This window comes from Rhizophagus irregularis, chromosome 5 (assembly GCF_026210795.1).
Source record: "Rhizophagus irregularis chromosome 5, complete sequence".
Taxonomy (NCBI): Eukaryota; Fungi; Glomeromycota; class Glomeromycetes; order Glomerales; family Glomeraceae; genus Rhizophagus; species Rhizophagus irregularis.
Genome location: NC_089433.1, coordinates 1,958,307 through 1,976,184, shown reverse-complemented (window position 1 = coordinate 1,976,184; position 17,878 = coordinate 1,958,307). Strand labels below are relative to the sequence as shown.

The window sequence follows — 17,878 nt, the reverse complement described above, 5'->3', positions numbered from 1 at the left end:
AACACAAATTTAACAAATTTAACGAAATTTGGCCAAAATTAACAAATTTTTTACCAGAATTATCAACACAAATTGAACACAAATTTCAGCCACGATTTATTTATGTCACACCCGTATTGTTAAGAATTAATAACCATTTTATTTATTAAAACTATATTATTATAGTAAAAAAAATGCTATTACGTGTGATATATATAAAAAATAATATTTATTTCTTTTATTTCCTACTTTACTAAAAATGGCCAATTTTTTGAAATATTTTTATAGATCTAGATACAATAACTTTCAAAACAATTGTGCAATTATTTTGTAAAATTTTTAAAATATATCAAGATATATTTGAGGTATTTTTTGAGATTAAAATATTAAAATAATATTAAAGTTAATTATATTATAATAATAAAATAATAACAAAAACATTAAAAAATTATTGTGATATTATTTTAAGTTATTTTTATAGACCTAGATATAATATAATTACAAAATAATAGCAAAAATATAATAAAAACATTTTGATGTATTAAATGTATTTTTGTAGTATTTTAAAATTATTACAAAATCATTTCAAAAAATTGGCCATTTTTAGTAAAGTATGCAACCCATAATTCTCTAATAAACTATCTACATACCGACCTTCCTCCTCTGTATTATAAGAGTCACTAGAAAGTATATCATCGTCAGCTATGCCATCATTAACCGCAGCACCTGCTCCATCGTTAGTCGCAGCACCTGTTCCATCGTTAACCGCAGCACCTGTTCCATCGTTAACCGCAGCATCTGCTCCATCGTTAGTCGCAGCACCTTCAGCTGCTCCATTACCACCATCATCTACATCATTACCATCATGAGAATCATCGTCCGAATGTATAAATTTATCCCTATTTTCCAACTTTTGCTAAAAATCAACAAATAAATAAATAAACTGTAATTCAAATAATTCACATTTTGCAAATTGTAAATTAAAAACTTACTAAGTTGTTGATTATCTTCGACTTCATTATACTTTCACTCATTTGAATGTTTTGATTATTAGGATTTAAGTACGTTTCACATATGCTAATCGCATACGCTATTTGTGTTTTTGAGGGATTTTTATTATCTTTTCGCAACTTATCAATTATCAGCGACATATATGTCGTAGGTTGTCCATCTTTAACCTTTTTAAATAGGATGTTGTAACATCTTTTCACCTCCGGCTTACTCTTCCATTCCTGAATCTTTGACGGACTAGCCTGAGTGTTAATGGACGGTAATTTATGCCCAGTTACTTCATAAACAGAATACATTACATCTTTTACTCTGGACGTGAACGTCCCTCTTATACTCCTATGTTGTTGTACTAACTATTAAAAAAAATATTAGTATGAAATTTAATAAAATTCATAATTGCTTTAACTTACAGTTGGGGCAATTTTTTTTTCGAAAAAAAGAATCCATTGATTTTTTTTGAACTGGCGTATAAATTCTGGATTTTCGTCTTTTAAATATTTTTCGGTAGCAAGTCTGTACTCTTCTTGCGAAGGATAAACAAAATTTTCAAATAAAATTTTTGACACCTTCTTAACGAGCTCCTAATCAAATGAGATTAGCATTTCAGGTTTACATTAAATAATATTCATCTTTATTACCTTTATATACTCTGTATCTATTGTATTATTATTTTTGTTATCATCGTTGAGCTTTTTTTCTATACCCGAGAGACGGGTTTCAAGATTTTTTTGTCCGGTAATAAGAACTTCAAGCTTAGAAATTATCTGCGAATTGGTTCTTAATAGTTTTTTTATTGTTTTTTTATTAACTTTAACAATAAAATATAATTACTATATATTATATAATTTCTTATAAAAAATATGATATATATCATGTCATATATACCTTCAACATTATCGTCTGATAATCTTATTCGTTTCTCGGCTTCACTACTCTTCTCAGTATTACGTCTTGAGATTCTTTCATTATCATCAATATTTCATTTTTCACCACGTTTTGTAGCCATCGGGATAATATTGTAGGAGGAGATATGAACTAGACTCGAAAGGGAGAAAAAGATATTACTAGAAATTTGAAGAGGAACTAGAAATACGAAAGGAGAAAAATATGAGAAAAAGGGAAAGACATGAATCAGAAATTTGAAAATGAGGAACTAAAAATACGAAAAAGGGGGAATACGTGAACCAGAGGTTCAGAAAAAGGAGGAAGTTGTCATAACGTCATTTCCGCCATTCTATACTAAAAAAGAAAAAAAACTTGCGAAATATTGCGAAAAATGGATGAACTAATGCGAAATATTACGAAAAATGAATGAACTAATGCAAAAATTTTGCATTGTGATATTACGAAAAAAAATTGTAACACTTTCATGAGAGAATTTTTAAAAAAACTCTCGTAAAAGCATATAGTACAATTGAAGTATTAATCAACATCCATTTATAAAAAAATAACATGTTACACATGTTGGGGCTTGTATGCATGGCAAAAAAAAGTTGCAGCGAGTGAATTCATTTGGCTGATTAGATTGATAGTGATCTTGAACGCTTATAACTGATTATCGCATAAATTTGTAACTGATCATCCGTCCATTATTGTAAAATGTATTAAGCCAATAAATTTGCGGCTGATTATCAGATGATTAGCCGATTGAATAAGCCGTATTAGCCATCCGGATTCTTACAGCCCGTTACAGCAAATTCAAAATTTGCCAGCCCACGAACTCGGCAAGTTCCTGGCAGCAAAATTGCTGAGTATTTCGCATATTTTAAATTTTGCTATAATGCGTAAATTTGCGAATTATTCCGCGACATTAGCCACCAGATTCTTACAGCCAGTTCCATTCATTAATGCGTAAATTTGCGTAGTTGTACTGGCAGCAAAATTGCTGAGTGTTTCGCATATTTTGAATTTCATATAATGCGTAAATTTGCTAATTATTCTCGCGACATTAGCCATCAGCATTCTACAGCCTTAGTTCCATTCATTAATGCGTAAATTTGCGTAGTTGTATCTATTCAAATAACTCAATCAATTGTAATCCATTCAATAATTCATTAAATTTTTACAATAAATTTGCAATATAATTTTATTAGCACACAAAATCTTATAAATTGAATAGTGAATTGATACTTTTCATCAAATTTGACGCGTTAATTTAGCAACATGAGTTTTAAATGCCCCCTTTGTATGCGAATATTCAGTCAACGCTTTGCATATATTCAACACGCCCAAAAATGCTTAAAAAATGTAGAATTAGAAGTAGAAGAAGATGATGATAATAATGATAGTGAAAAATATAGCAGTGAAATGGATACAAGAAGTAATCTAAGTAGTGAATATGAAAATGATAAAGTTGAGGTAATTATGTTATTCCAGATTATTCTTTTTAAAGCTCTTAAGAAAAAAGCTCAAATTATACTAACTCATTTGGTTTATAATTTTAGGTGGATGATGATAATGATGTACAAAATATGTCATTTGACAGTATTGGAAGTGCAATATCAGAGATGAGCCTTGAAGATAGTAACTTTGAAAATATATTAGATTCATCTGAAGAGCTTGAAATTTCTGAAGAGCCTGAAATTTTTGAAGAACCCAAAAATCTCAATACCAAAACTTGCACAGAATTTCCTAATGATGCTCATAAAAATCTAATGTTATTAGTAACGAAATATAAAATAAATAATAAAGGTGGTAATGAAATAATACGTTTTTTTAATAAACATTCAAATCTTACAGAATCACCATTACCAAAAAATATCGAACAGGGACGAGCAAGGACCCCGAAAAATACATATAAAAGTCAGAGATGATCGGCAAAATTTTGCTTTAAAATAAGCAAATGTTTTTACTAAGATCAATACGCAAAGTTGACTTCTGACTTTATAATTTATATTAGAATAAGCAAATTTTTTTTATGACATTTGTATATTAAAAAAATGAAATCATGGCTTTTTTTTTAATTTAATTAGTTGTATTTAGAATATACTTCCAGTATAATTGATTTTCAATTGCTAGCATAATGCCAAATTGCATAAATTAATTTGTACTGACGTATTTATTTATACTACTATATTTAATTATTTGATAATTCAAGTATTAACACTAAAACAAAAAGATTGTTCATTATTTTTTTATAAATTATAACAAAAACTTAGAATATAATTTATAAAATCATTTCTAAAAGAAGATTCTATTTCTAAAGAAAAAAAATATTAATACTACTTCACATATAAAACAAAAAAAATTCCACCCTATTCTCAACTTACTAAAAATTTCAGTTTAGTTTTAATCTAAAAACTATTTCTAATAGAAAAAACAATAGAAATGTTAATAATACTTCTAAAATAAATAAAATAAAGCTAAAAAATTCTTTACTTACAGTGAGCATTGGAGTTCCAGTCTAAATTCCAAGTTCCTAAGAAAAAAGTAAAAGGAATATTAGTATGGTAATATTCCCAAAAAAATTGACTATACTTTTCTCTTAACTCATATTTTTCCAAGATATTGGTATCTAAAATAATAAATTTTAGATTTAAGAAGTTACTTTTAAAGAAAAATAATAAAAAGGAATATTAATAACATTCTAAATCAAATATTTTTTTTTTAATAAAATGGCCTGTTGTTAAAAAAATATAACAGTAAAGGCCAAAAAAAAAATTTTATTGAATAAAACGGTTTGTTACAGACCAAAAAAAATTATTTTATTTTTTTCTTTCAATAAAACGGTCTGTTAAAAGTCAAAAAATTGAAAAAAAAATTATCTATTATCAATCAGATTAGCTGTCAATTATGTATTTTCAAAAATTTATATATTATACTATGCGTAATGCTGCTTATTAGGGAATTCCAAGGCATTATGCTGCTAATTAGTAGAAAATCGCTGGAATTCCAAGGCGTTATGCTACTAATTAGTAGAAAATCGCTGGAATTCCAAGGCGTTATACTGCTAATTAGTAGAAAATTGCTGGAATTTCAAGGCGTTATGCTGCTAATTAGTAGAAAATTGCTGGAATTCCAAGGCGTTATGCTGCTAATTAGTAGAAGACTGCTGGAATTATATATATATATATATTTTATTAAAAAATACCGTTGACTACACAAATTAAAATATATGACATATATAAAAATGATTGTTATTACGCAAACTATATATATAACCTTTTAAAAAATCTCAAAATCTATGCAAATAAAATTTTATGACTTTTGGAAATTTTACTAATATGGTTAAGCAAACTTACATGTGACCTTTATATGTATTTTTCGGGGTCCTGACGAGCATTTATGAATAATATGAAGTTTTCTAATTTAAAATTTAGTAAAGTTCTTATAACAAAACATAAAGATAAAGATTATTTTCTTTATTATCAAAACTTAATACAGTGCATCAAAAATATCTTAACTGTTCCTGACATAACACAAAATTTTGCGCTATCTTACGAAAACTATGAGGTAAATAGTAAATATTAGTTAATTCAATAATTTAAATAATATTTATTTTAATTTATTTATATTATTTTATAGTATAATAGAGAAAGTATTTACAGTGAACAAAACACTGGAAAATGGTGGAAAACTACACAAGAATCCTTACCTACTGGTTCCAAATTATTATCAATTATTTTATATTCAGATGCAACAACTACAGATACATTAGGAAAAAGTCAATTGCATCCAATATATATTACATTAGGTAATATCCCAATATGGCGTCGTAATAAACAGGATGCAAAGCAACTTTTGGGATATTTACCAATTTTAGAAGCTGCAAATAAAGATCTGGTTCGTGATACCTTTCATAAATCTTTACGTCATTTACTAGAACCTATTATTTTATTAAAAGATGGTATAGACCTTTTTATAAATAATGAAAATACCTGGTTTTATCCTAGAGTTTCAACTATTATTGCAGATTGGCCGAAAGCCGCAAGTTTTTGTTTAGTTTATAAATCCTCCAATTCAAACCTTCCATGTCACTCCTGTTTAGTTAAAAGGGAAAATCTTGCAAATATAGACTTATCGGTTAACGATGTAATACTAAGAACTCATGATGAAATGCGTAAACATTTTGAAAATGATACACAAAGATCTGTTTGCATAGAATCTGTACATAATTTTTTTTGGGATTTACCGTAAGTATGCAAAAGTAGAAATAATTATAATAACATATATATCTATTAATTATAAATATTTATATTATCAAGGAATATAAATATCTACTTGGCTACTGTTCCTGACAGAATGCATCATTTAGATTTAGGTTTATTTCGTTATCAAATTATCTTCACGTGCGATATCTTAAAATTGCAACATGTTAATGGTAATAAATTAGTTGAAGAAGTAGATCACCGTCTAGCAGCAATCCCACGTTTTCCCGCCATTAAAATTTTTTCCAATGGACTGCAGTCAATTGCAAGATTAACTGCTAATGAATATCGAAGTTTGATGAAAGTCATGATATTTGTTATTGATAATTTATATGATGAAAATAACAATGAAGTAGATAATTTTGTAAATAATGATGATCTTACGAAATTGTACGAATATTGGAATGAAATGTATATTTTAAGTAGATATGAAGAATTTAGTGAAAGTGACTTGGAGAAATTTAATGTATGTATTAAAATTTTAGTAAAATTGAAAATTTAAATTAAATAAATTAAATTAACATTTAAGTTTTAGAATGCAATACATAGATGGGCTCGGATGTTTGTCAAGGCTTTTAAATTTGTTTCTCCTTCCAATTTGAAGTTACCTAAATTGCATTCATGGGTTTATCATATTATTGACTCAATACGATCTTATGGCGTAATAAATGGCTATACTACAGAAACTTACGAAAGTCTTCACAAATATTTCGTTAAAATACCCTACCGAATTAGCAATAAAAAAGATGTCAAACCTCAGATTTTACGAACTGTAAGTATTTGAAAATTTTATTTATTGTATATATTTATTATATAACTTAAGATGGAAATTAAATTAATAGATAAAACGTCAAGCAATATCTATTAGAATGTCTCAACATTCAGTGAATCCGGCAAAAACACCTCACACTTGTAAATTTTCTGCAAGACTCTTTGAATTCTCTTTACAAAATGCAAATACATTTTTTAATGAAAAAAAAGATTCCGTAGACAATAAAATGCAGACTGGTTTTGCTAGATTTATAAGTTGTCTGGATTCATATCTAGATTTACTTGATGGTTTCACAATTATTGGTGAAATCCGAATAAACATATACAGATCGGTAACACTGGAAAATGGTGCCATAATGTGTGCCACAAACAGGTATCATAATAAAGTATGGTTTAGCGACATAGCTATTTCAATGGATTCTGAAGAATCAAATGATTATATATCAGACAAAGGACTTTGTTATGGACAGGTATTTTTCCAATTTATGTAATAATTTATTATAAAAGTATTAATAAATATTTATTATTTATAGGCCTTATTGTTAGCAGAAGTATTAACAGACCCACCGCTAAATCTTGCATTAATTCAATGGTACGATTTTAAATCTAAAAGGAACCCATATTTATATGGATGTCCTCACTTAAAATTAATAGAATTATATAACTTTGTAGCTATAGAGTCTATACATGGTGTCGTTCACATAGTACCCCGATTTGATAAACAAAATGAATATTTCGTAAATAAATATATTTTTTAGTCACTTGATATAGGAGTTTTGATTTATTTTAATAAAATTATATCCTTAAAAGAATTTATGGTCACGTTTTCCATATCATAAATAAAATGCAGATTTATTTATTTAATTATTAACAACACGGGCGTGACATAAATAAATCGTGACTGAAATTTGTGTTCAATTTGTGTTGATAATTCTAGTAAAAAATTTGTTAATTTTGGCCAAATTTCGTTAAATTTGTTAAATTTGTGTTGAGTTTGTGTTGAATTTGTGTTGCGTAATTTTTTATTTATCACAAGGGGATGATATTTAGTAATTGCATGTACGACGTACAAGATTTTTTTTATGATTTTTTTAAGAAATGTACGCAAAATATTTAATCAGAATATAATTGTTTTATTTTTAAATATGATATATTGATGATTTTTTTTTAAAATTCAATAGAATGTGCTAATAATAAATTGTTTTATTTTTAAATATAATATATTGATATTTATATTTAAATAACCAAAACATGTACATGATTTTTAATTATTTTTAATTGAAATCAAACTAAGATTTTTTTTTAAAAAAAAATTAAAATAAATTAAGTGATTTATATCTATATTTAGAATCATGATATTTATATTTAGATAATCCATATCCGCATGAGATTTAATTAATATGTTTAATGATGAAAAGTCTAATAAATTAAATTTTAATTGAAACGAGAAATAAAATCAAACCAAAGAGGTATTGTTCAAATTTTATTTAAAGTGACATTTTACGACTTTCTTTCAAATTTTTACTCATCCCAAAATCAAATTATAAAAATAAAATCAAATCTAATAATGCCTCGTCAAACACGTCATCGTTCCTATAACGTCCATTGGAACTGGGCTATGATGGACGAACTTGTCGACATACGCCGCGACAGAAACCGCGCCTACCATAATATTAATGGTAGAAGCCGCCATGATTTTTGGGGACTCTGTTGCCAATAGGTTCATATGACTAATATCTATAATTTTCTTTAAGAAAGAATTTAAATTCAAATTAACCAATCCATTTAATTGAATCAGAATAAATAGAATATTTCGAACGAGGGTTTCCGGGCAACAGTGCAGCCAAAAGTGGAGGAACCTCGTCAGGGATTACCATGTAAGTAAATAAATAAAATTACATTCATTTAAATTAAATGTATTTACCGAATATTCAAACTGATTTTGATATTTAGAACTATGTCCTTTATCGTAATGGTACCCCTGATCGGCCTGGGCGGCGGCTGTGGACGCGTACCGGCCAAAGATATTATCGCGAATTTAGAACGAGATTTTGGGAGAGGCCGGGTAATTATACTATAATAAAATTTTATAATTAATATTACATTCTATTTTACGTTCACATTTTAAATTTGATAAATTTGATCAATTTTAGATACGCGTGATGATCGTAGGAGAAGGAGAAACTTACCTACGTATCGTAGAAGATAATTATTTTTATTTTTTTATTTATTAAGTGAGTAGCTAGGCCCAGTCCGTACCAAATATCGGCTGGAGACTCACGTTTTTTTTGGGCTGTGACTGATACTGACGTCCACGCCGTACAGCCTGGGTACTATTTTATAAAATAGTAGCGAACAAGTATCAAATGTATATTTTTTTATTAAGTTATAATAAAAATTAGAATTTACTTTAATTTTTAACATAAAAATTGTAAATAATAAAAAATTCGTAAATAAAAATAAATTTGCTTTCCCAAACTTAAAAAAAAGGTGTTTATATAAAAGAAAAGGTGTTTATATTATTTTTGATTATTCAATAGTATCACATGCCCCTTGTATACGTTCTACTGCATACGCAGTTTACAATCTCGTAAATTTTCGAAACGGAATATTACGCAGGTTTACAGTCTCGTAAATTTTCGAAATATTTCAACCGTAATATTACGCAGGTTTACAGTTTCGTAAATTTTCGAAATATTTTAACCGTAATATTACGCAGGTTTACAGTCTCGTAAATTTTCGAAATATTTCAACCGTAATATTACGCAGGTTTACAGTCTCGTAAATTTTCGAAATATTTTAACCGTAATATTACGCAGGTTTACAGTTTCGTAAATTTTCAAAATATTTCAACCGTAATATTACGCAGGTTTACAGTTTCGTAAATTTTCGAAATATTTCAACCGTAATATTACGCAGGTTTACAGTTTCGTAAATTTGCAGAATATTTTGACCATAATATTGCGTAAATCTTACGATATTGTAAACTTACGTAATATTTTAACCGTAATATCACATAAATCTTACGAAATTGTAAACTTACGTAATATTTTGAAATTTTTCGAAATATTATGCCATAAACTTTCATAAACTTACAAAATCGTAAACTTACGCAATTTTTTGCGCTATAAAATTTCCTGATGTCGTTATGGCAATATTACTCGCTGCCATACCCATTTATCTAAACTTTATCGTACTGCATACATTACCTTTGAATCTACTGGTGCATTACAGAACCTCGACTCTACTTGGGGCGTCCTTTGTGGTGGACATTGCTTACGCGTCTGCCCCGCTACTTTCTCACCTGACCAACGCGCTGAAAGACGCGCTTTTGTTGCTTTACTTGCTGGTCTTCCGCGTGGTACTATTGCGGTCGATCTTGCCGAAATTGCTGATGAAATTTCCGCTAAATCTATTAATGTTCCCTTCTCTATGAATTCTTATAATCCCAAGCCTTATGCCTATTGCCATTTTGCCTCTGAAACGGCTATGGAAAATGCAAAATCTATTTTATGCACCCTCAAGAATGTTGGCCTTACCTGGCATTCTCCGGATGAAGTCACTTTTCTTTGTCATCGATGTGGTCGCCCTAATTGTAACCCTGACCGATGTGGTTCTTCATCTAGACCTAATCGCCCTTCTCGCCCTTGGCAATCTAATGATAAATTACGTGCTTTATATAATAAGCATTTGCCTCCTTCTCATCCTGCTAAACGACATAATCGTTTTGCCCGCCCTGATAATAATAATGATGGACATCACCATACTAGTGCTTCTCGCCATCGTTCTAATTCCAGACCTAATAATCGATAACAATCTCGTTCTCGCTCTCAACGCCGACCATAGAATCGTGATAATCTTAATAATAAGCACAACAATAATCAACATCGTCGTATTCCTGATGCAAATGAACTTGATCACTATGCTGATGGCATGAATATTACATACCCTGCCCCTCCTACTGTGCTTACTGATTGGAAATCTATCGGTGCTGCTCTTGAAAAAGTAGTTGAAGAATTAGCCCTTCTTACCACACAATTTGCTACCATGAACAGCCGCATCACCAAATTGGAATCTGCTATGGCTGCTTGTGCTCCTGTTCCAGGACCTTTTGTCGCAAAACCGCCCTCCTACATCCCTTCCTCTATGCAAGGATGGGATGATTTAGTGAACAATACTAATAACAATATCCTTGTTGATATTAATTCTCCTCCTTTACAATCAACAAGTGGATTTACTCCGATTCCTCAATTTGCTCCTATTCCACCTTCCAACGTCGCTCCTTCCTCTCCTATTGATATGGAACAGCGTCTCTCCTCTCTTTCTGATACTGTTGCCTCTTTGGCTGGTTCAATTAAAGAAGGAATCCAACAAAACAACCTCATCTTAGCTCGCCAACATGGCCAAGCTAATCAATAATTGTTGTTTTTCTTTCCCCTTCTTTATTACCGTTTTATCAGTGTGTAATAATGATGGACAACAATAAACATAATTTTTCTCCCCACCCTTCTCCCCTTATTAAATTTGGTCAAATTAATGTAAATGGATTATGTTCCTCTGTTCAACAACAACATTTGCTTAATTTTTTTCTTCATTCTTCTTTTGGTGCTCTATCTGTTAATAATACCCGCCTTTCCCCTTCTAATACTAAATTTATTTTTAAAAACGAACACTCCCAACATCATTTTCAGTCCTATTGGGCCTGCTCATCCTCCTCTCATCCTCATGATGGTGTTGGCATTTTATTACGTAACCCCCTTCATAAACATGTTCAAACAATCGATCCTTGGAAAGGTCGACTTCTTAAATTAGATTTATTTTTTCATCAAATTAAAATCTCTATTATTTCTATATATTATCCCCCTTCTGGTTCTATTTATCAATCTATTTGCAATGATCTTATTGCCAAACTTCTTTCTTGGCTTGATCATGCACGTACTAATAATTATTTTGTAATAATACTTGGTGACTTCAATATTGATGAAGTTGCTCATTCTAATTATCCCCCCAATCATTTTAAACTCCTTCGTTTACTTTCTTCTCGATTTTTTACCGATCATCAAGCCTATTCTTCTATTGATGGTCCTGATCCTATCTTTTTTCATGATAATGGATCTTCTAGACTGGATTATATCTGGTCTTCACCTGGTTTTCCCGCTCCTGGTCTCTTTTCGCAAGTGGTTACTTGCCCCAATCTCCTTGATCGTCCTTTTACAGATCACAAAGTTCTTACAACTGTTTTTGACTTCAGTTCTTGTCTGGCTATTTTAGCTAAATCTCGTCTTAAACAAAAAAAAGAAACGCGTACTATTTTTTCTTATACTTCCACTTCAGTTGAACAATGGAATAATTTTACCACGTAAGTAGATGATTCTCTTGGAGTATATTTAGACAAGCAATATCACCCCAATTTTGATTTCTCCTCTCTTTCTCTTGATCGTATGTGGCATGCATTGAAAGCCACCATACTCAGTGCTGCAATTGAAACTTTACCCTTTCAAAAAGTCTCCAATACACACCGACATTCGTACTCTCCTGAATTAACTAAACTTATTGCCATTAACAAGTTTTTAGATCGATTTTTATATTGTCTTACAACTCGTCGTCCTAATCGGCCTACTCAACTGTCACAAATGACTGCTGCTTTGCCTACTCATCTAATGAATCTTGCATCCTTGCTTCCTGATTATTCAGTTCCTACTTATTCTACTACTCCCGTATCTGGATTTAAATCATTTTTACGATCGCAAAAGAATTTAGTTTCTGCCTTTCTATCTACTAAATTTGCCCAACATCTTACGGACTCCGTGGAATACTACACTGCCTTACGTGATGAACACTTTTCGAACTCACTTGGCACTTTTATAGATTCTGCCTTATCAGTAGAAAAACGTTCGATTGTTCTCGACCGCGTCCTAGTTGTCCTGGATTCTACTCCTACTTTATTAACGGATCCTTCGGATATTAAGCAAGCTGCTATTACTCATTTCCAATCAATTGTTTCTCCTCCGTTGGTCCACTACTCTTCTATTGCTTCATTTCCTGTTCGTTGGCAACAAGCTTACACCCTCTCTCCGATGTGTCTGCCTCATTATATAACCCTGTTTTGGCACCCATTTTTCTACAAGAATGGTCTGATGTGATTTCTTCCATGCCTAATAACAAAGCTTCTGGCCCTTCAAAAATTTCTTATGAAATAATAAAGCATTTATCCGGTGAAGCCTTGGATTTCTCTCTTTTACTTGCGAATACCTGCCTTTCTCGCGGTGATATCCCTGCTGACTGGCGTGAGGCTGTAGTTTATCCTATTCCTAAACCTCATGATTTTGATGCTCAACTTAAGAACACTCGACCCATTACTCTTCTGGAAACAGTTCGTAAATGTGTAGTTAAGGTCGTCACGAATCGTCTCTCCAACATCCTTGCTGATAATAAAATTCTCCAAGGTGGTAATTTTGCTGGTTTACCTGGTGGTTCTACGGATGTCCCTATCAAAATGCTTGATGCGATTATCCATCAACAAAAACATGACTCTACTGATGATCAGGAATTATGGATCGTTTCTCAAGATATCTCTAAAGCTTTTGATTCCATGGACTTAAATATGCTTAAATTAGCTTTAGATAGATTACATATCCTTGCACTTTTAGTGCAATTTATTTTGAATCTTTTTACACGATGAAATAATAAGATAATTACTTGTCACGGTGATACAGCTGCTTATCGAGTACGTGTTGGTATCGATCAAGGAGAAATTATTTTCCCTCTTCTCTGGGTTATTTACTTGGACCCTTTACTTACTGTTTTGAATTGTGAAGCACGAGATCCTTTTATTTTAAAATCTTCAGCTCTTTTAACTTATTCTCCACTTGAATTTGAACAACATTCTTTACCAATTTCACATTTGACGTTCATGGACGATTCTACCCTTATTGCTTCTTCAAAATCTGGAATTGAAGATTGCCTTTCTATTACTGCTGAATTTTATACTTTAAATAATGTTCAAGCCAATTCAGCAAAATATGTTCTTCTTTCATCCTCTTCTCCTTCTTCGAAGATTACCTTCGAACTTTCACCTTCATGTTTAATTTCCAATACCTTTCTTTCTCTCTCTTCTTTATCTCTTAATACTTCCTTTCGCTTTTTAGGTGTTTGGTTTTCCTTATCCGCCTCTTCTGCTTTTGTTCTTAAACAAGCGCGCTCCATGGTTAAAGATATGGCTGCTCTTCTGGGTCCAAAGAAACTATTAGCACAACATGTGGCCTATCTCTATAACGCTGTCCTTCTTCCGCGATTGGAATTTCGTCTTCAAACCACCCTTTTCTCTGACAGTACTATTCACTCAATAGTCAAGCCTATGTTTTCAGTACTTCGAAGAAAAGCTGGACTTGCTGCGACTACTCCATTGGCCTTGTTATTTTTTAAACTTCCCTTTTCGATTCAGAATGCTTTTTATCGATTTCTTTCTTCCCATATTGCATCTTGGCAAAAAATTTTCACTCATCCTGATTTCAAAGATTTTGCCCTCTATGCTATCTCCTATCTTCAAGGATATTTGGGTGCTGAAAGTTGCCCAACTACTATCAACTTGGAACCATGGTCACAGGTCGTCTCTCTTCGGACGCATACTTTGTTTAATTCATTATTATTTTCTTCGCGTCTAAGTATCACGTGGTCCCTTCCCTTCCAACCTCCGAGGCAGGATTTACAATTAGCGTTACCACTCCGAACTGTTTTACCACAATCAATTTTTCAAATAAGTTGGAAACTTTGGAAACATTTGAATATCTTCGTACTTGCCCAGTTGGCTTCTCCTTGTGGACGTTATCTTATGAATTGGTCTGACCTTCGTTATCTTGGTATTGTGGGCCGTAAAGGACGGATCCCTATTTGGTTTAACTTTATTAAAAATAATTTTCTTTCTTCTTCTTCTTCTTCTTTATTTTTACCCTTGTATTTTATTAATTCTTCTTTTACTTTAGCTTCACCTTGTTTATTAGATCATACTGTTAAAGATTATCACTTTTATCCTCAATGGGCTATCAATTTTGATTCTGCTACCCAAACTCTATCCGTAGGCCATGTTTGTATTACCTACAAGAAACAAAACTCTGCTATCATGTCTCATTGGCTCTCTGTATCTTCTTCTGCTGATGAACGATCTTATAATCCTTGTCCTGGTTGTTCCTTTAATATCCCCGCTCTATCCAAGAAATCTGCAATCAAACAACGCTGTAATAGTGAGAAATGCTTTTTTAATGTGATCTTATCAGATACCGTAGGTTATCCTACCAGAAATGCCAAAGTATTTGCGGCTTATCTTCCCATAACTTTATCTACTTCATGAAGTTATGCTACTTCTCTGGCTCTTGTTCATTTGACAAACCCGTCTTTACCTACTTTTTCCGCCCTCTCTTCTCCCTTTATGGATACGACTGATGATAAAGTTTTGCCACTTTCTGTGCAATCTTTGTATACTGATGGTTCTTTTCATACTGCTACAGACTCTTCACCTTCTTCCATGGCTTCTGCCTGGCTTGCTCTTGATGATGACGGACTTATCCTTGAATCTTCATCTTTACAAATTCCTTCATGTTTCCCTTCAGCCTTACGTTCTGAGATCTATGCTATTGTATTAGGGCTAAACGCTCTTTCCCATGGTTCTTCAATCTCTGTTTATACCGACTGTAGTCAGTTAATTTCATTATGGAAACGCTTTGTTGATGTTCCCTTCTCACCGAAGTTGCTTCGTGAACACAATCACCTTCTTTGGCTTTCTATTCGACAACTGATCAAAGATCGTAAGCTTATTGTCAATTTGATTAAAGTCCCTGCTCATGGTGATGATTTCTACAATGTACAAGTGGACTCTTTGGCAAAAGCTTCTCATTTGTCTTCGCAACCTACCGTCTCACCTTTGGCATTTTGTCATGTCCCATGCTTTTTAACTTTTAATTCTTTGCCTATTGACATGAATATTCGGCACTTCCTCCGGTCTATAGCAGATGCTTGCGCACTTTTATCTTTTTGTTCAATGGCACGATTCACTGCTCTTGGCTCTCCATCACTTTTTGATTGGGCTGGTATATACTTTTGCCTTTCGCAAATTAAAGGCTTTGCTTCGCATAAGAATGGTCGTCCTGAATTCTGGATCTTCCGTATCAAACTTCTTCTGGATATGCTGCCCACTTTAACTACTCTTCAACAACGCAAACCTTATTTATACTCTCCGGATTGGCTTTGTCCACAATGCAATTCCGCTCCTGAAGATTTGAACCATCTTTGGACTTGTCCTTATATTCTTCCAGAACTTAATCCATGTTCGACACATCGTTCTGAAGTTGTTAAATTCAGAGATTCGTGTCTATCCTCATTTTTGTCCTTGAAACCTTTGGACTCTAATTTCCATGTTGCATTCTCTGCTCTTGATTGTTGGAACTATGAAACTCCTTCTTCATCCTATCTTTGGCTTACTAGAGGATTGTTACCTGCGCATTTGACGAATTTTCTGAAACAATATTTCCCTCTTTCGGTTATTTATAAGACTATTTCGACTCTTCTTAACGACTTCCAGATCGAACTATATGGTGAAATTTGGTTATGTCGTAATATTCTTTTCCATGCTTGGGAAGAGTCACAGGGTATCTCGGCTGCTTCCAAATTACGTGGCCCATCTTCAAATCCTCCTTTTACTGCTATTTCTTCACATATTCACAACTCTTCTTTGGCGTCAGTCTCTCAGGATTCCTGGATTTCTTGGATATCCTCTTCTATAATTCGGGGCGGATCATGGATCTCGCACTTGGATTTTCTGCGCCGCTTAACAGTTCAACCTCTTAGGATTTCTTTCTGGTAACGGACTGGATTTTTGGACGTTGGATAGTTGACTCACACTGGCCTTCGGGTAAAGTTGGGGTATGCGATTCTGTAATAGTTTAGTTTTTCTTTGCTTTAATTTTATTTTAGTTTAGATTTCTTTACTTATATGAGTCGTGAAGCTACTCTTTTTATTTTTTATTAGTTTATTTTCTTATTTTTGTAATATTGTTCGTCAATTTTCGATGTTAAAATATGAATAAAAGATAAAGTCAAAAGACTGTTTGCACAGTAAAAGGATAAAATAAGGGTTGGTCACCCTATCTCGGTGGTTAGTCACTGAGACCCTCATTAAGCCTGAGTATGGTGAGGTCGCAGGTTCGATTCCCATGACCACGGAAATAAAAAGAATTTTACTGCAGACGCTACAACCAATAGCGTGAAGGTACAGGGATTAGTGTAGTTGGACTGCATCATGGTGAATTAGTGTGTACAGTTAGGCTGCACATTTCAATCCGAGTCACAGATCCTTCTAACGTTCCCTATGGGGCCATTGGCATGTGCGCAGTCCTGTTCTTGAGGTCACTACTATACCTTGGGGGGACTTCCTGTCCGGGTGGTTACTCTACGATACCACTTGGAGTCAGTAATGGCTAGATGGTCATCCTAGATGGTAAAGCTGAGGGTGCAATGTCTTAGTGGTAGTTAGACCTTCTGTTAGGTCTTAGACCAACCAAGGTGTTCGTGTACAGAACAGGTAGCATAGTTATGGGGTTCAATTCCCTACTCTTTGGGTCCTGGTTGGTGATCCCTGGTGGTTGATACCCACCATAAGGGGGTGATCCTGGACAGATGCCTGCCACTTCCTGTCAGTGGTCGCTACAAAGTATACAACTTGGGGTAAACAACTGTACTATCGGTGCTAGGTAATCGTGGGCTGTAGTGGCCTTTGAGTGAGACTTAGTACCTAAAATGGTGGTATGGAAGGGTACTAGATGGTTGATGTTACCTGTCAAAAGTCCTCCATGAAAGTAGATGCTCTCTAAAGGTCGTAAAATAAATTGAGTATCAGTATTATGCAATGGGTATAGGATGAGTAGGCGGCGTATACCTAGCTTCAGATCAGCCTAAAGTAGCCCGATGGGGGATGTCTT

General features: G+C 32.5%; 2 protein-coding genes across 2 annotated transcripts; one reads left to right on the top strand and one right to left on the bottom strand.

Moving 5' to 3' along the window:
• Positions 1–559: 559 nt before the first annotated feature.
• Positions 560–1,884, bottom strand: OCT59_024942 (uncharacterized protein; the record flags this gene model as incomplete). Its single annotated transcript, XM_066135122.1, has 5 exons — positions 560–895; positions 972–1,343; positions 1,401–1,571; positions 1,629–1,754; positions 1,876–1,884. 5 exons carry the CDS (start codon positions 1,882–1,884, stop codon positions 560–562), a joined length of 1,014 nt encoding a protein of 337 aa, XP_065991765.1.
• A 1,269-nt stretch (positions 1,885–3,153) lies between these two features.
• OCT59_024941 (uncharacterized protein) lies at positions 3,154–3,803 on the top strand (the record flags this gene model as incomplete). Its single annotated transcript, XM_066135116.1, has 2 exons — positions 3,154–3,348; positions 3,435–3,803. The coding sequence occupies 2 exons, from the start codon at positions 3,154–3,156 to the stop codon at positions 3,801–3,803; spliced, it is 564 nt and encodes a 187-aa protein (XP_065991764.1).
• Positions 3,804–17,878: the final 14,075 nt, after the last annotated feature.